This window comes from Melozone crissalis, unplaced genomic scaffold (genome assembly GCF_028551555.1).
Source record: "Melozone crissalis strain CALT ecotype California unplaced genomic scaffold, PUWL_Pcris_2 ptg000062l_1, whole genome shotgun sequence".
Taxonomy (NCBI): Eukaryota; Metazoa; Chordata; class Aves; order Passeriformes; family Passerellidae; genus Melozone; species Melozone crissalis.
Window position 1 is genome coordinate 1,169,980 of NW_026535840.1, and position 19,186 is coordinate 1,189,165.

The following is a 19,186-nucleotide window of genomic DNA, read 5'->3' on the forward strand; positions in this document are numbered from 1 at the left end:
TCCCCTAATGCCATGTGAATTCCTTGGACCTGGCAAGGATGCTGGCAGAGCTGGGATCTCCTCTGCTGCTTGCAAGAGGAAACCTGATTCAAAATGTGGTGAACTGGGGGAGGGAAGGATGGAGTCATCTCTCTGTTTCTAGAAAAGGACAAAAGTGCAGGTTTTTTCTTTCTCGTTTGCTTTCTCTCTCCTTCCCCTTTCCCACCTTGTTCTTGCTCTTTAACACAGGTGTCCCATGCTGGAATGTGCTGTGTAAGCCTTTTCCTGCTTATCCCTTATTATCCCTGCAGGAGATGTTGTGGTGAGCTTTTAGGACCCGTTGCCTTGGATCTTGTGATGTTCCCAGTTAAAACCAACCCCAACACACCAGCCAAGCGCTATTGTCACAAAACACCAGGTCTTTTAAAAACCACTTAAGGTATTTTTAAAATCTGCTTGACATAACTGGTGTCACCAGTAGATTGCTTTGACCCTTCTTCTTATGTGACTTCCCAGTGTGCTTGGCCAATTCTTTGGGCTGGATTGTAAAGGCTGGTTCCTTTGGCAACACGAGGAGAAATTAGAGGGAAAAATTGTTTGCCTCAACACAGAGGTTATGAGACCTCAGGCAGACACATGCCATTGCAGAAAAAAATGCTTTTTAGAAGTGTTTGCTGCCATCCTTCCCCAAACAATGGTTATGGGGGAGTTTGAAGGAGAGCTCAGGTTTTCACAGGGGGTTATCAAGTTGATGTTGAGGACTGGCGTCACACTCACAGAGAGCAGGTTTGGGATTGATATTAGGAAGAAATTCTTCCCTGTGCTTCTAAATCCCTGAGAAACAGCCTGAGCAGGAGGTGAGGAGACTTTTCAAGCTGCCAGGGCAGTGGAGACAGCATGAGGTGCAGAGGACAGGGCCCAGCTCTGTGAGGGACAGGCCCAGCACTGTGAGGGACAGGCCCAGGGCTGCTCCCCTCAGGGTTAAATCCCAGCACAAACACCTGATTTCTAGTGACACTTATCAAAAGCACAGCTTATGGAGAAAACCCACAAAATAAAAAATGGAGACAGCGTGAGGTGCAGAGTGTAGGGCCCAGCTCAGCCAGGGACAGGCCCAGGGCTTCTCCCCTCAGGGGTTAAATCCCAGCACAAACACCTGATTTCTAGTGACACTTTTCAAAAGCACAGCTAATGGAGAATACCCACAAAATAAAAAATGGAGAAGACAAGATGAGGTGCAGAGGGTAGGGCCCAGCTCAGCCAGGGACAGGCCCAGGTTTTTAACCATGAGGGGAGCAGCCCTGGGCCTGTCCCTGGCTGAGCCGGGCCCTGCTCTCTGCACCCAAACACCTGATTTCTAGTGACACTTATCAAAAGCACAGCTTATGGAGAAGACCCACAAAATAAATCAGGTTGGACGTGACTTAGATGCATCATCAAGTTAAAAATAACTTTTCCCCTCTCTCTCTTGTTTCCTGAATGTCTCATCCCTGAGAGCAACGCAACAGACCAAGAAATACCAGGAATCTTCACATGGTTTGGGTAAAAAGGGACCTTAAAGCTCATCTAATTCTAATTCTCTTCCATGAGTAGGGATTCCTTCCACCATCCCAGGCTGCTCCAAGTCCATCCAGCCTGGCTTTGGACACTTCCAGGGATCCAGGGGCAGCCACAGTTGCTCTGGGCACCCTGTGCCAGGGCCTCACCACCCTCAGAGTAAAAAAATATCTTTCTCACATCTAATCTAAATCTCTCCTCTCTCAGTTTTAAGATGATACTTTTTTAAAAGATGATACTTTTTAAAGATCATGCTTCTTTTCCCCATTTGGGAAAAAGCCCTCCTTAGGACTGCTGGCTTCCCTGTCTTTATGAAGTGTCTGATTTGCTCAGCCCAGCTCCTGCCTGGGTTTTCCTGTGGTTCAAAGCCAAGTCAGCCTCCACATATTGTATTTTAAAAGGCTATTCCGTGTGTGGAAAATGCCAATCACTTGTTTTTAAAATTTTAGAAGTTTAATAGTAATAAAATGGTTATAAAAATAGTTATATCATTAGAGTAATAATAATTTGGACAATTTGGATTAGGACAATATGAGACAACAGAAACAAAGAGTTACAGACAGTTTGGGTGCCTCTTTCTGGGCAAAATAAGCCCAAAAAAGGCTCCACGTTAACAGAGGATTAACCCTTAAAAGCAACAGCCTGTTGCATATTCATACATGCATCCATGATGCATAAATTCCATTCAAACACAGGATTCTGTCTGGCCAGTGTCAGCTTCTTCCTCTGAATCCTGACTGAGTCTTCAGGGCTGAGCAAGGTGGGAAGAAGTTCATTTCTCCTGATAATGGAGCAATAAATTCTCTTTCTCTGAGAGATTTGGGTGTCCTGTGGCTGCTGTCTCAGTGCGAGTCCTTTCTTTACAAAAAGTATCTCACATTGCATAGTTTCTATTTTAACATGATGTTATAACCTAAAACTATATTTAACACACTACTTAAGAGAATTAATACAGAATAACTTTCTAACATAACACAGATAATATTAATTTTAATATTTTAATAATAAAATACGCATTTTTCCACACCTGCACATGCCACTGTCCCTGGCTATCTCTGCCCAGCAGCAGTGGGACACAGGGAATTGGGGTGCTACCTCCTGTGTGAGGGTGGTGCTTGTGCCTTGGCTGTGGCAGGAACTCTTCCTGTTGGAGTTTGCAGCCTCATCACAGCCCAGCCCGATGAGGAGACCCCAGCTGAACCTGTATTGATCCCTTCTCTGTTAATGAAGCCATCCAGGGGAAGACAGGGAAGTATTTTTTTGAATCAACACAGCTGTATGGATTTTGTGTTCACTGGTGTTGAGGGTGGGTACCTGCTCTCAGGCTGCTGCAGAGTTTTCTTTTTGATGCACCTTTGGGACTTAGAAATCCCAGATTTCAAAAGGAGTTATGGGGTTTTTTTTCTTTTGATTTTTGAGGACACGTTACTTGCTCCTCCCATGGTCAGAGGCAGGCTGCTCTGTGCTGAGAAAGGTGCTTTTAGCTTCTCTGTCAGAACAGTGGATAAATAAGCTGTAAAATAAATAAATAAGATGGAAAAGCAGGCCTGTCTAAAATGGGAGTGCAAGAGAGGTGGTCAAAGGTGGGCTGCTCTGTGCTGGGAAAGGTGCTTTTAGCTTCTCTGCCAGAACAGCAGATGAATGAGCAGTGAAATAAATAAATAAGGTAGAAAAGCAGGCCTGGCTAAAATGGGAGCAAGGAAAGGTGATCCTCTTTCCAGGATTACACGTGCTAGGTGAGAGGGTCTTGTGAAGATTCAAGAGAAGGGGATAGTGAGAAGTGCTGGGATAAGAGGAGACAGCAAGAAGGCAGTGAAGTGACAAAGCCAGTCCCAGTTCTTCTTGGCCAGCTTGGCGGCCCTCCAAGGTGGCTCAGGACAGCTTGGGGAGGCATGGAGAGGGACATGTGGCTGGATAAGCATCCGTAGATTTCATCTATATATTTGCAGCATGTTGTATAAATGAAGACAATACCTAATGACTCGTGGCTATTATTTGAAGTGTCCCACTGTTTTACAGATTTATTTGTCATTTCTTGTAGTAACACCGATGATAATGAATTCATTTGTATTAATGGGGGTGTCATGGACTTCCGTTGATATCCCGCATTAATTAATGTACCATTAAAAGGAAGTGGCACCCAATTAATATCAAGTGGGAGCGGTGCTGCCGGTGTCCTGTCATTAGGGTTTCATTTGTAATGCATTGTTTGAATGCTCTGCCTTAATGGAAGTCATTTGCCATCCAGAGCATCACCCAGTGGGCTGCCATGGGGTGCCAGAAAGTGAAAGTTAGAGGCAACTGCAAAAAAAAAAAAAAAAAAAAAGAAAAAGGATATTTAAAAATATTTTTAAAAGCAGGATCTGTCCGTTTATGGCATAGCCCTCAAGCAGGGATTGGGAAAAGGATTTCTTGTCTTACCCCACACTGAATGCTGGCTGGTAGCAGTGGTAAATCACTCTGGCGGCTTGACTTTGCTACCGGATTTTGATCTTGAGGGGAGGGACGGTGGAAAATCCTCCTGGATTCTGTAATCCCCTTGCTTTTGCTTCCCTAACCAAAAGCAGCCACTGCAGGAGTGCAGACCTTGACTGTGGCCACCTGCATGCACCTGCTCCATGCCCACCATCTCCAGGAAGACAAGAGCCAAAGGGGTGCCAGGCCATCTGCCGTGGATGCCCTTGCAGAGGGTTTGGAGACTGCTCCAAACGCCTTTTTCCAGCAGGAAAATCACACCAGCAGGAGAAATGAGATGCTGCTGAAGCCGGGGGCTCTCTGACTGACAGGTTTTCGCATTCTTGGCACTTGTGTCTGACTTTCAAATGTCTCGTTAGACCATCTTGGCTTCCCATCTGCTGTCTCCAAAACTGGGACTGACCTACCAGCGGCCAAGGAGGGAAGCACAGACTGCCTCCCAGCCCTTGCCCAGGCTCCTTGAAGGCTGGAGATGCAGAATAGCAGAGAAATGTGGCTTTTGTGATGAAATTTTGCTGTGGATGCTGAGTTAGTGAGGTGATGATTGCATCACCACCCTTTTCTTCTGCCCCCTCCCACAGCAGTGGGAAGCTGCTGGATTTTGTGAGTTGGAGCTGGGTGAACCTTAAGGTCCTTCCCTTCCCAAACCATTTTAGGATTCCATGATCCCTCTCCTGGTCTTTCCCCTCCAGACCTGTGCTGCAGAAGTCACTGGTGCCACCAGGAGCCCCCAGCTCCTGGGGGTGCTGTGCCATGGATTGGCCGCCGCGTTGGCAAGGGCAGGGATATATTTGGTGGGCAGCATGGGATCTCTGGTCTGGAAAAAGCAAGCAGGTTTATCCCACGGGATACCAGAGCATCTTCTGTTTGTCCTGTGCCTCTGAGTGCCACTGCCCTGCCAGCATGGTGAGTTCCCCCATGGCTGGGTGGTTGTGATGTCCCTTCCTCCTACATTGGGTTGGGCTGTGGCTGCCGTGAACGAGCGCTCTCAGTTATCCAGCAGCTAATTCCTCTCCAGCTCCTGTAAAGCATCCATCCATTCCAGCTGTGTTTATGGTGTTTTCAAAAGCTCCTCAATTGAATTATAGCTCTGCGGTGGCTGTTTGCCAGTGTCACCCGATAATGAGGGAGGTCACTTAATAGAGATAGCAACAAGAGGTACATATTAATGAGGGCTGATTGAAAGGTGGGGTGGATTTCCACCAAAAAGGAAAAAAAAATTGTAAAAAAGGGAAATTATCAGGTTTTAAAATCAAACTTAGAAATTGGAAATTGCCTGGCTCGGACGAGCAGTAATGCAATTAATAAATGTAATTAAAAGTGCAATTAAGAACGCAGGAATTGGGAGTCTGTGCACATCCGTGTGAGCGTTCTGAGCTGGCACACGAGTGAGGGACCCAGTCTGGCAGCCCAGGATGGAGCACGGGGACAGAACCCACAACACAGGGCTGGCTTCTTCCTCTTGGCAGGGGCTGGCAGAGGGGCTGTGGCTCTGCTTCTGCAGCCATTTCCTGCAGCAAGCCACACCTGGGCAGGGATAGGTGACTTAAATCAGCCCAGGCTGAGCGAGACGGGGTCCCAGGTGTATCAGAAGCATAGCTGGAATCCGTGTCAGCTCTGTTGCACAGCACCCCTGCCTTTAGCAAGAGGCACTAAACCCTCTTTCCTGCCTGCAGGGATTCGGGATCGGCGGGAGCGCCTTTGCCTGGAGCGCAGGGATGTGGAGCCGGCTTTTATCGGAGCGCAAAGCTCCTTCCATCCGCCCCACTGAGCACTGAGAGGCAGGGAGAGGGAAAAGCGCCGCCAGGAGCGGCAGCAGGGAATGATTTAGGAGTAATAGGTTGACCTGAGCTGTAAGAGGAGCGCGGAGCAGCCAAGCATCTCCTGGTGGGAGCGGGGGGAGCAGGAGTGGGGCTGCTCCCAGGCCTCGGGTTTCTGGGGTTGAGGTGACCCCCGAGGTATTAAAGAGTCTTTTTTTTCCCAGCCCCGCGACCACAGAAGAAGTCAGAATTCCTCAGCTCTCGTTTTCAAGGTTGTTTATTTTCTCTTACCTGTTACATTCTTTCTCTGACCTGCTGAGGTCTGTCCAGCAGGTCGGGTTGTGGCAAAGTGACTGCCCTCGGGGTGGTGTTGGCTTTTTATACTAAAAACCACCTGCACTTTATTCACAATAATTTTCCAATACCTATCACCTATGTTAGACAGTCTGTCTCTACTCTAAACCAATCCAGAAGTGTCACCATCACAGCAGAAGGTGGAGGACAAGAAGAACAGGACAAACCCAGATTCCTCCATCTTGCCTCTTGGACCCCCAGTCTAAATCCCCAAAATTCTGATTTTTCATCCTGTGATAATTTCACTGTCATTCTACTCAAACCCTTGTGGCTTGTAACTGCTCACACAAAGTTGGTAATTGTTTCCATGGGCTAAAATCAAAGGCACAGGTGTTTGTGACTCCGTGCCAAGGTCTGTGAGCCCCCTGCCAGGGTCTGGAATCAGCCAGGGCAGCCAGAGCAATGTCCTGGGTCCCGTCAGCGAGGCTGTGCCAGGGAGGAATCAGAGCTGGTGCTGCTGGAGCCCCCGTGGGTGCCCCCGGCCCGTTTGCGTCGCCTCATCTCACCGACCTTCCGCCAGCTGCTCGGCCAGATTGCTGCCGCTTCTCCACATTTATTTGCATGGCTGCAGCATGCATCGGCATCCTAATCATCCCCACCAGCCTCTCAAAGCCGGGTGACTTTGCCCTGGGAGGTCACATGGAGGTCCTCTACAGAATCACAGAATCACTGGATTGGAAGAGACCTCCAAGATCGAGTCCAATCCAGCCCCAACACCTCAACTAAACCCTGGCACCCAGTGCCACATCCAGGCTGTTTTTAAACACATCCAGGGATGGTGACTCCACCACCTCCCCAGGCAGCCATTCCAGAACTTTATCACCCTTTCTGTAAAAAACTTTTTCCTAATATCCAACCTATATTTCCCTTGGTGCAGCTTGAGGCTGTGTCCTCTGGTTCTGTCAGTGCTGCTGGAGAAAGAGCCCAACCCCACCTGAGCACAGCCACCTTTCAGGGGCTGTACAGAGTGATGAGGGCACCCCTGAATCTCCTTTTCTCCAGGCTGAGCACCCCCAGCTCCCTCAGGGGTTCCTCACTTGTGTTCCCAGCCCCTCTCCAGCCTCGTTGCCTCCTCTGGACGTGCTCCAGCATCTCAATGTCTTTCCTAAGCTACATGGCCAGCCACTGGAGAGGGGCCGCTGACATGGGATGAGCCCCAAATACACCAAAAGAGGCGTTTCTGGTGCCCAGCATTCTTGTCAGAAGGTTGTTGGTGGTTTAAGCCCAGCCAGCAGCTCAAAGCCGCGCAGTGCTCACTCTGGGTGTTGGAAAAGGAATGTCTGGAGAATGAACTCCCAGATCTCCTCTGCTTCATCTCCCACCTTTGCTTCTCTCCCACTCTGACCCTGCCGTAAAAAAGTCAGCTCTCCATATTCCCCCTCTCAGCCCTTTGCTCCTGAGGCCAGTTGGACAAGACTGATGGATCCAAGCACATCTGGGGTGTTGGTGGCCCATGAAATGGCTTTGCTGTGGTGGGAAACTCTCCAAGGCCCAGCCCAATCTGCTCCAGAGGGACTTAATGCTGTGGGAGCAGGTGCCATGGGCCTCAGGAAAGAGGATGGAAGCTGGGTTTTGTGCAAACAGCCTTTTTGTTTAGTTAATCCCATGGGAAAGGAGAGCCTTTCCACAAGGATCACTTGGGTTGGGAAGGAGCTCTAAGATCACCAACTTGAGGCACTAACCCAGCACTGCTAGGTTACACAGCCATGTCCCCCACAGCCACAGATCTTTTAAATCCCTCTGTTACGGCTATGAACGAGGCCAAACTTTCTCCAGAGAAAGAGGTTCTCATTATTAAAATAGCTACAAGGAACAGAGTGCCCAGGATAAGCCCAGGCACCCACACAGCGAGCCAAAAACGAAAACAGTGCGTTCACTCCAAGTGCACTGGGTTCTCCCAAACAACAAGTACCCCAAAAGAAGAAGAACCCCGACCCAAACAAACTCCCCACATTTATAGTCCCCCTCGAGTCCAGGATTGGTGCATTTTGGATCCTCATGATGATTGGTCCATTTCCAGGCTTCTCATTGGTCTTTACTGCCGCTCATTCTGGACCAATCGTTTCTGCAGGGCTTCAAATGATTGGTCAGATGTTTCATCCAATCTCTCTTCGACCTTGCCTTGCCCCATCAGAGCCCTGTTTCACCAAACCCTGGACCCTTCTAGCATATTCTAATAAGCCCCTCCCCTTTAACATAATACAAATAATAGAACATAATTAATACAATATAATTGAACTATATCCTATTTTAACTTAACTTTTACCTATAACACCTCCAGGGGCTGTGACTCCACCACCTCCTTGGGCAGCCTGGGCCAGTGCTGGACAAACCTTCTGTGTTGGGCTTGCAGGGCCTGGTTTTTGGAAGAAGAACTGACCCAAACCCCCTCACCCCGGCTCCCTGTGGTGTCAGTGGGAAAGAAAGGGTGTTTTCTAAGGACTTATTTTACTTCTCATTATCCTCCTCTGATTTTCTTAATAATAAGCTCACTTTCTACTTCTAACTTGAGCCTGTTTTACTCCTGCAGTGTTTTCTCCCAGTCCTTAACTCATGAGCCCTTTGTTTAAATTTTTCTCTCCTCTGCCCAGCTCTGGCAGGGGAGGGTGAGTGAGTGACTTTTGTGGGCGCCTAGTGTTTGGCCAGTGTCAAACCACACCGCCTTTCCATGAAAAAAACATTCCTGCTATTCAATCTAAACCTCCCCTGGCACAACTGGAGAGAAACAATTTGTGGCAGACAAGAGGAGGTGGTGCCCTTACTTTTTCCAGGTGTCCCTCACACTCAGCTGTGGCTATGAAACCTGCCTGGTTGGACACATCATGGAACAGTCTGGGTTGGAAGGGACCTTAAATGGCACCTAGTTCCAACCCCCTGCCATGGGTAGGGACACTCTCCACTATCCCAGGCTGCTCACATTGTGACCCCAGAGAGGGCATCTCCTCTGGATTGTCATCTACCTTGTATTGGCTGGAGCAGCATCCACCCAAATTTCATTAGTGATGCATGTTATAATGTGGGTAACAATATAATGCATATTATAATAGGGTTCATAATAAGATATTAAAGACTACCAGTGTGGCCAGAGAGTGAGGTGTAAATATTTTTTAAAAATCCCTTTTTGGTAACCTGTTATTCAGCCTTAATTGCCCTTCTGCAGAGGATGTTGCATAAGACGGTGGTGTCCCAGCTGTGGCGGTCAGCAGGGCACATCTGTGTCTGGTGACTCCTGCTGGGGTCACACGGGAGGTGGCAGCCCAGGGCAGCTGTTTGTTCTGCTGGGCTGTGCTTGGGCAGCTTTGGGCTGGAAACACACCTTCCTGGGAGGATGGCAGAGCTAGGGGCCCTGCAGCCCCACATTTCCCTTCACAGAGAAAAGCAAGGCACAATTCTTCCCAAGAATATCTCTGGGTTTCACATTCTCTGAACATCAGAGAAAGGGAAAACACAATTCTAACCATTTGCTGTGCCTGTGTTTGTGCAAAAGGAGAATGCAATATGGAGGTTGTATCCCAAAGTGATGGTGTTTTGGTTCCTTGGCCAGTTCCTTGGCCAAATGTGTGTGTGTTGGGACTGTTGGGTGACAGTCACGAGATTCAGTGCAGTGTGTGCAGGGTTGAGTGCTTAACAGATTCAGTTTTAGATGTATAGAATAATATAGTATAATAAAGTAATTAATCTATAGAATAGTGTAGTATAGAATAATATAGTATAATAAAATGTAGATGTATAGAATAATATAGTATAATAAAGTAATTAATTAGCCTTCTGCTCTCCATGGAGTCAGATGCATCATTCTCTCCCCTCACTGGGGCCATCACAGCACTGCTATAGGGCCCAGCAATGGGACAAGAGGCACCAGGCAAAAATTGATGCACAGAAAGATCCCCCTGAGCATGGGGAAGAACTGTCCTGGGCAGTCACTGGGCACAGATTGTCCAGAGAGGGTGTGGAGTGTCCCTGTCTGGGGATGTCCCAGAGCCCTCTGGACACAATCCTGTGCTGTGTGCTCTGGAATGGCCCTGCTAGAGCAGGAAGGTGGGAGCAGAACGCTGTGGTCAGACTCATTCTGTGATCCTGTGGTTATTATTTGTGGTTTCTCACCTCTGCACTGCTCAGGGAGAGGCAATGTCTTGGTCTCTCCTCTGCCTCCCCTGTGTGCAGCAACATCCTTCCAGGTTTGAACAGGGATTTTAGGGGTTAGTTCCTTATTTTAACACAGACCTGTCCTTGCTGCTGGGGATCCACTGGAACAGAGCAGCCTCTTTATGATTAAGGAACTCTTGCATTACTGTTCAGTATTTCTTATTGGGCCCCCCAAAACTTCTTCCAATACTTTCATTTTTTTAACTTTTCTGATTTATTGCAAAATAAGGAAGGCACAAAGGGCCTCACCACATAGCACCCCAGAGCCCTTTAATTCCTGGAGCTGCTCTGGGGGGTCCTGGGCGCTGGAGCTGCTCCTGCTGAGCTGCCAGGTGAAGGAGGGGGTGCTGGAGACAGGTCAGGAGCAGTCCCACTCCCGTTTGCCCTCCTCCTCCTCCCCCCCAACAGGCTGCATCTGTCTGCATGTTTATTTTTAATCCCACATCTGCTGGCGTCGTAACAAAGATTTAATGACATGACACAGTTTTGTCACCAGTTCTTTTTTTCTCTAGTGAATGGAGCCTCCCTTGCAGGCTGCTGCAGAGAGCTGAAAGCTTTAAAAAATGACAGAATTTGGCCACTCGTGTAGAAAGCTCACCTGTTTGCCACCAGCACCTGTGGGCTGCTGTCTGCCTGGACAAAAAAAAAAAAAAAAAAAAAAAGATAGATTTTGTTATTTTTGCCTGTTGGTGAGATAAGCATAACCACAATTAATCTTTGTTAGTGAAGAAAAGCCATAAAGGATGTGCAGAAGAGCCCTATAAATGCTGAAAAAGCAGGGACATGGTCCAGCACAGGGCTTTCCAAAGGCATCTCCCTGGCTGGTGTCCTCTGCTCGGTATTTACCATCAAACATAAGCCCCAGGCTCTTCTGTTTATCCAGATGTTTTGCTTCATTGTTTAGATGATGGGCCACAGCTTCTGAGAAATAAAGATGCCAGCTTCCTGCTGAGGAATATCTCGAGCCTGTTTGACCCAGAAATGGCAAGAGGATTTTAAAGACATACTTTTTATGCTTTTTTTAAGGCAGATGGCCTGAAATTCCTCTGAGTCCTGACTGCCTGCCTGGGCATGAGCACTGATGGGACCTTTTTACCCTGCAGGACTGTTGACATGGGATGTCTGCACCCTACAGCTGGTTTTGCTTGTTTGGGGTATTTTAATTTTTTTTGCTTTTTTTTTTTTGCCTTTTTTTTCTTCTTCTTTTTGCTGGTTTGGGGAAATTATATTTTTTTGCCTTTTTTTTTTTTTTTGCTTTTTGTGGCTTTTTGCTGGTATGGGGGAATTTTACTTTTTTTTCCTTTTTTTTTCTCTTTTTTTTTTTTGCTTTTTGCTGGTTTGGGGGATTTTTTTTTTCCTTTTTTTTTTTTTTTTTTTTTGCTTTTTGCTGGTTTGGGGGGATTTTTTTTTTCTTTTTTTTTTTTGAGCTGTGAAAAAAAAGATGCATTACCCAGAGCACTCCTTATGGGTCTGCATCCTCTCCCCTGTGTGCTGTTGGGAATAAGGGCACGTGTTTGGTAGTGAAATATTCTCACTGAGCTGTGCATTTTGGGCAGAATCAGTGATTTCCCTCTCTGCTTCCTGTAACACTCCTGCTATTGCCTGGAAGCCCTTCTGCTCCCCTCCTGAATTCACTGGAGGTCTGCTTTGCTCATGATCCGGCCCTGGGGTCCCTCTCAGCCCCTCATATGGTGTTGATGTCCATGATGATTCCCAGGGCCAGATCTTTGTCCAGAGCTCATTCCCTGCTTGTACAGCTCCTGCTGTCCTGGCCAAGGAAGGGAGAAGCTGCAAAACAAGGATAAAGCCATGGAAGTCCCCCTGCAGTGTCTGCAAGGCCTGGAGCTGACAGCACCAAAGCTGGTGACCTCCGTGTCCCCTCCAAGCAGCTTCTCCTTTGCAAGGACGAGGAGATGAAGTCCCTTCAAAGCCTGCTTTGGGGCTATTGTGTGGAGTACAATGCAGGGGAAATCAAGCTCTCCTCTCTCCCGGGCAGCCCAGAGCAGCCCCCTAATCACGGGTGACCAGAGAGGATTTGCATGTTAAAAGCAGTGGCTGGGGGCACTTAAAAAGGAGAGGAAGCGTATTCATCAAGGCCAGCTTTATCCTTATGAATATTGTTATTCCCAGGGCAATATAGCCCAGAGCCTTCAGTGCAACCCTCGCTCTGCCTCTCCCTGTGAATGGTTAATTTGTGGTGCTGTGTGTTGTGACTTTGGTGCCCCAGCTGAGTTGTTGGAGCACCTGGAGTGAGGTGGTGGAACCAGTAATAGGAGGGCTGTGGGATGCTCTGGAGCTGCTCCTGGTGGTGATGGCTTGGGGGAACCAAAAGAGAGGCTGGGGAGATGCTCTGCTCCTGTCTGGAAGGTGTTTTAGAAGTGCTTAGAAAGCAAACACCCACCACAGCCACCCATGAAGGGCTTCTTTGTCACCCCCAGCTGACAAAATCCTGGTTCCTGGGCAGATTAAATGCCCAAGCCAGGATTAAAGTGCTGAGTGTGGGGCACAAAGTCAAGGGTTTACACGGCAGCAGGGCAGGGCTGGGTTAAGCTTCCAGAAAATGAGCAGCTGTAAGGCAAAGGGCAGCAAAATTCCAGGACAGATGGGTTGGGGAGGATGTGGTGTCTCCATTGCTAGGAGGCTTTCAGGATGGGAATGATTTAGGTGGAGCACAGGGGACAGGTTTCTCTTCTGAGGTCCCTTCCAGCTATATCTTTTATGCCTTTGTGACTGCTGATCACCAAAAAACTTGAAGGCGCTTTAAAAAATAATCCTCAGGCCGTGCCCTGTGAGGCTTTCTAGAGCAGCTTGATTTAGAGGAGGGAAAAAAAGGGAAAGGAAATGAAAAACCTAAGTGGGAGCTGCAACCTCTCACACCTTGGCAGAAGCGGCACTGATGTAAAGCAAGTGGAATTTTGCTGGAGTCCAAGGTGAGCTTGGGTCCCTGCAATGCCACATGCCTGGATAGAAGGGCAGGAGCATGAGGGATGGGCATGGGGTGAGTGCCCTGAGCCTGGATTCATCAGTGGGAGCTGCAGAGCGTGCCCTGGGCTCCCTGCTCTGTTGTACCAAATCCTGCCACCTGCCTTGGGGGCAAACTTCTGCTGGCCTGAGCCTTAACTGGGAAAATTTGGATTCTCTGATTCTTTGCACTGAGGATTAAGCTGGTTAAATAAAATTCCTGAGTGTGGAGCCCTGTTTTCCAATATTTTCTAGTAGAAGTGTTGAGTGGGACAACCTTTGGTTTACTGCAAGCCCTGTGGTTCCCAAAAAAAACCTGAAAACGGCTCGGTTTCTTTCGCAGCTTTGGCCAAGGATTTTCTTGGAAACAGTGCCCCATCTTTTAAACTCTGCCTCTCCTCAAGCCTCCTTTCCATCCTCTCAGCACTTCAGGATACTTCTCTGTAAGCTGAGGGCTAATAACTCAATAGGAAAGGAGTTAAGAATAAAACACAGAGACTTGGGAAGAGGTTTTCAGGAATAATCCTTATTATCCCAGCTGGCCATAACCAGCCACTGCCAGGTCTCACTTGTGACCTTTGCTGTGTCCCCTTTTGAGGTTTAGCTCCTTGTCAACCCTTTTGATGGTGTCACAGGCAGGGTGACATGCCCAAGGTGTCGTGATGTGTACCTGGAGCCCCAGCAGAGCCTTTTAGCTGGCAGTCTGTGCTCGTGCCTTTAGGGAGAGACAAGAATATGCATTTTAAGATTTGCATAGGAACATGCAGCTGTTCCACCAAAAATGGATAATTGTTCTCCCCGCTGTGAAGTTAAACAATAAGAAGTGCCAAACTGCACTTGCCATTGCTGATTTTGTGCACTCAGCTGCATATTTTATGCATGTAGATTAGTTCCAGATTTATGACGATGGAACTGTTCATGCCTGCGTTAATCGGGCCAGGTTGTAGTTGCTGTGGAAACTACAACTGACTTTTATGTGAAGTTCCGTGTTGCATTTAACACTTTTTTTTAAATTTTCCCCTTATTTTTTTAAAGGTCTCCTATATTTAATACTTTGTGATGAAAACAGTGCGCGAGTCAGCGTCAAAAATAAAAGCGCCTTTGGGCAAAAAACAAGTTTCAGCAAAGAGAGCAATTTTTCTGGGAAGTTGGGATGTCTAGGGAAAATAAGGGTTTGTGATAGAATGCCACCTTGACCAGAGCTGTATAACTATTATTATAAGTGTGTAACATCTATTATAGGCCCTGCAATACTATAATAAAGAACTCAGCTATATAACTTATGAATGTCCTGGAAATACAGGGCTGAAGTTGCTGGGTCTCTAGATAACACTCCTGGTGGGAAAAGGAAATTGCTGGGATGTGTTTGATGTGAAAATGGTGCACAGTGTTGTGGCAGGCACAGGGCCTGCTAGGCCTCCCTGGTGGTCAGTTGTCTAAGATAAGAAGTGCCTAATCGTGATAAGTGGACCAAAAGAAGCCCCTCTCCCACCTTTGGACCCTTGTTATCTCTCTGTAAGACCATAGGTCACTTTCCCCTCAACCCTTACTATTGGACTGTTTTTTAAAACCCACATACCCTATAAAAATCCCTATTTCTGCCCAGTTTGGCAGAAGAGCTGTCACTGAGACCCTTTGCAGAAGATACCGATAAAGACACCTCTGTGGAACCTCACACAGCCTTCTCCTTGCTCTCCCTTTCTCCCTGCGTCTGCCAAAGGCACTTAGCAAGCAAAGACCCAAAACCACAAACGAGCTGAGAATCACTGGGGTATTTTCAGGGTGGGACCCCAGCCTGTTGCTGGCAGCTTCAGTTTTGGAGAAATCCAGCAAAGTTTGCTGGATTTTGGAGAAACCCAGCAAAGTTTGCGAGTGGCCGCAAGGGGAGACCATTCTCCATGGGGAAAAAGAAGTAATTTCCCCAGGGTCTGGGTATCACACGAGAGGTGGCCTTTAGTGCTCTGAGGGCTTGCAGGGTCCTCCTTGGTGGCAGCATTCGTTTTGGAGAAATCCAGCAAAGTTTGCAAATTTTCAGGGTGATGCCCCGGTGTCGGCCAGTGCGTGAAGCTGAGACCATTTTCAATGGAAAAGGGAAGTCATTTCCCCAGGGTCTGAGTGCCAGGTTAGAGGTGGCTTTTGGGGCTCTAGAACCCCAAAAGAGCTGATCTCAAGAGATGAGCCTGTTAAGACTGCCTGAGGCTCTGGATCCTGCCTGAGGGGCCCAGACAGGTCCTGCTGAACTGGACTTTGCTGTCTGGGACACCCATGGCAGCTGGTTTCGGGGGGGACCCGAAAAAACCCAGAGCTGCATTACAACGTTACTGAAAAGGAAATTGCTGATGTGAAATTGCCCTGCTAGCTCAGTCATCAGAGCATGAGACTCTTAATCTCAGCATTGTGGGTTTGGGCCTCACGTTGGGCGCCACTAGAAGCATTTGTTTTAGTTTAGGGTAAATTTTGGAGAGAATTTTTGAAGGGTTTTTTTTTTTTTAGGAAAGTAGATTTAGTTGTTTGTTTTTTTAATTGGCTTGGGAGAAAATTTTTTTTTGGAGAAAAATGGGAAAAAATTGTTTATTAAATAATAAAATTTAAATAATATTAAATTATGAAATTTTTGTTGTTTTAAAAGAGATGATAAATAGAGAAAGTTTTTTTGGGTTATAGTTAAGTTTATTTAGTTTTGGGGTTTTTTTGGTGTTGGAAATGTTGTGGTTTAGGTTTGGTTTGGTGGGTTATAGGTGTTAGTTGCTGGTGGTTTTTTGGGTTTAGTTTAGGGTAGGTTTAAATAAGTCTAAAGAAAAAAGAAAAAAATTACAGTGTTACTGATTTTTATATTTTATCTCCAGAACACCCCTGTGGGCACGCCAATTTTCATCGTGAACGCCACGGACCCGGACCAGGGGGCAGGAGGCAGTGTGCTCTACTCCTTCCAGCCCCCTTCCGACTTCTTTGCCATCGACAGCGGCCGTGGCATTGTGACGGTGATCCGGGAGCTGGACTACGAAGTCACTCAGGCCTACCAGCTCCAGGTGAACGCCACGGTGAGTCTGGCCCTGGCAGCTGCAGGCCTGGAGGGGGTCATTGTATGTGCTGGGAATGCCTGGAGGTGTTTATTGTGTGTGCTGGGAATGCCTGGAGGTGTTTATTGTATTTGCTGGGAATGCCTTGACCAAGGTAGGAATGATGAATCTGACTCCATGTTCTCAGAAGGCTAATTTATTACTTTTTAATACTATATTATATTAAAGAATATACTATATTATACTACATTATATTAAAGAATATACTTTATGATACTATATTACATTAAAGAATACTATACTATACTATACTATACTATACTATACTATACTATACTATGCTATACTAAAGAATGCAAGAAGGATACTTACTGAATGCTATAAAGATAATAATGAAAACTGGGACTTTCCAGAGTCCCAGCACAGCTTGGCCCTGATTGGCCAAAGAGTGAAAACAACTCACACTGAAATCCAATGGAACAATCACCTGTTGGATAAACAATCTCCAAACACATTCCACATGAGCAAAACAGAGGAGAAGCAAATGAGATAAGAATTGTTTTCCTTTTCTCTGAGGCTTCTCAGCCTCCCAGGAGAAAAACCCTGGGCAAAGGGATTTTTTCAGAGAATGTGAATGGCACAGGTGTTGTCTGGGGTTTATGTTGTTGACCTCTGGCAATTCTGCTTTTGGGCACATCCAGTGTTTTCTGCTTAGCAAGGCGTTGCAGCAGTGCCGTCTCTGGGTGGTTTCAAGTCGCTGTGGGGAATGGCTGCACCTCTCCAACAGCATCTCACACGTGCCAGGGGCTTCTGCAGGGAGGGATGGAGCTCCTGGGTTATGAAACCCAGTACAGGGCATACAGACCATTCATAGAATGGTTTGGGTCAGGCACCTTAGAGACCATCCCATTCCAACCCCCTGCCATGGGCAGGGGCACCTTCTGCTAGACCAGGTTGCCCCAAGCCCCCTTCAGACAGCCCTGGAACACTTCCAGGGATGGAACTACATTCACAATTTCCCTGGGCAAGCTGTGCCAGTGTCTCACCACCCTCTGAGTGAAAAATGTCTTTGGCATCCTCCAGACTCATTCCTTGTACACTGTGATCTATTACAAGTGGATTCACCTGTATTAAGTTCAGACATCAAGAGTTAAAATTCTGGTGGGCAGAGGAGAAGCCAGGGTCTTAATTACTGTCAATGCCATCACTCTGGGAGGGGACCCTTGGGATGGGAAATGGTAAATTCATGGCCCAGTGTGGGTGGGTGTTTAGTCCCTGGTGTTCAGTCTGCAGAGAGCTGGAGAATGTCAAGGAGCACACGGGCTGGAGCTCGGGGTGCCGGCTCCTTCCCCACCTCGCACGCAACACAGGGAGGTGAGATTCAGCCCTACAGTACATCTGCCCAGCCCCACACTCAGGAGAGGGGGGGAAAACCCTCTCTGCCCCCTCCAGGCAGCTGGCTAGAGCTCTTGAAGCATGTGATTTAATCAAGATCATTGTCTTGATGCAGAGCTACAAATGTCAGGAGGACACGGAGGGCTGTGCTTCTCTCTTCACAGCAGCGGGCCTGGACACTCACACACTGCAGGGCAAACATCACAACATTTCAGCCAAGCCCTGCATGTTCCAGGCTGTAGAATTTGCTCCAGAAACTTGGTTTTTTGTTGTTTGTTTTTTTGCTTTATTATTTTGAAACATATGTCTCTTATTTTAATACTCCAGTACAAAGAGGGCCTCTCTGGTTTTGGCTTCCTTGCCAGCGTCTGTTGCTGACAGAAAATGGAAAATGTGGGGCCAAACACAGTTCCTGATGGAAATGTTACTTTCTTCCAGGATTCTGATTTCCTTAGGGATGCAGTGGTGTCAACTTGACCCATCCAGCTCTGTCTGGCCCTGTATCCCAGCAAAGATAAAATGGGGATGTATCTGGTACTTCATGGAATCCCACAATGGTTTGGGTTGGAAGGGGCTGTGAAGCCCAGTTCACCCCAGCCCTCTGCCATGGGCAGGGACCCCTTCCACTATCCCAGGTTCCTGCAAGCCCTGTCCAGCCTGGCCTTGAACATTTCCAGGGGTGAAGCAGCCCTGGAAGCTGCTGGAAGCTGCCCTGGAAGCTTTTCTGGGCAACCTGTTACTTGCTCAATACACTCCTGGCATCCAGTGCTTTCCAGTTTAGGGAGTCCAAGGATTTAAATGCTGTCTCTGGACTGGGCTGGATGGCAGCTGTGGGAATATCTCCTTGCCTTGGTCAGTGCTAGTGATTCCTAGAAGAAGAGTGATGAGAAACCCCAGGGCAAAGAAATGTGCCGGGAAAGAAATGTGAGAGTTGCACCAGCGTAGCAGGAGCTGGAAAAGCAAATGCAGATTTTTGTCTGCCTGATGAACAGTTTGCATGGTCCAGAGTGGGAAATGGGGTGATGGTGGCTGCAGGGATTGCTGAGGAGCATAGGTGCAGGGCAGGAGTGGCTCCATCCCAGGGGTGAAGGCAGCAAGCACAGAAAGAGGCTGGAAAGGACAACAGGAGAGACTGGAAGCATTCTTGTTTTTTCAGTGCTATCTGTGATGCCTGAAACAAAATTTAAGAGGTGAAGGGGAGGGGAAGGAACATTATCTGAAGAAACAAAGGACTTGAACCTGACGGCACTAACAGCAGAGTCAGAATAAGCATCCACCCAGGCCACAGACACTGAGCCCTGCAGGTTAAAAGGATAATGTGCAAGCTGAGTTGTTGAATAGAGTTTAAATTAACATTAATTTTCTGGCAATCAGTCTTTACCCCTGCTCAGAGCCTAACCCTGCCTTCTTTCTGTTTAAAGCCATTTCCCCTTGTCCTGTCCCTGCATCCCTTGTCCCAAGTCCCTCTCCATCTCTCTTGGAGCCCCTTTAGGCACTGGAAGGGGCTCTGAAGTGTCCCAGAGCCTCCTCTTCAGCTGT

The 19,186-nt window shown here is 47.6% G+C and overlaps 1 protein-coding gene across 1 annotated transcript in view; it reads left to right on the top strand.

The window, feature by feature from the left end:
- CDH23 (cadherin related 23) overlaps nt 1-19,186 on the top strand; it is a 211,693-nt gene that overhangs the window by 72,519 nt on the left and 119,988 nt on the right. Inside the window, exon 7 of the mRNA XM_054288414.1 lies at nt 16,079-16,273. Coding sequence (XP_054144389.1) covers nt 16,079-16,273 — 195 coding nt within the window. The remainder of the gene's footprint in view (nt 1-16,078; nt 16,274-19,186) is intronic.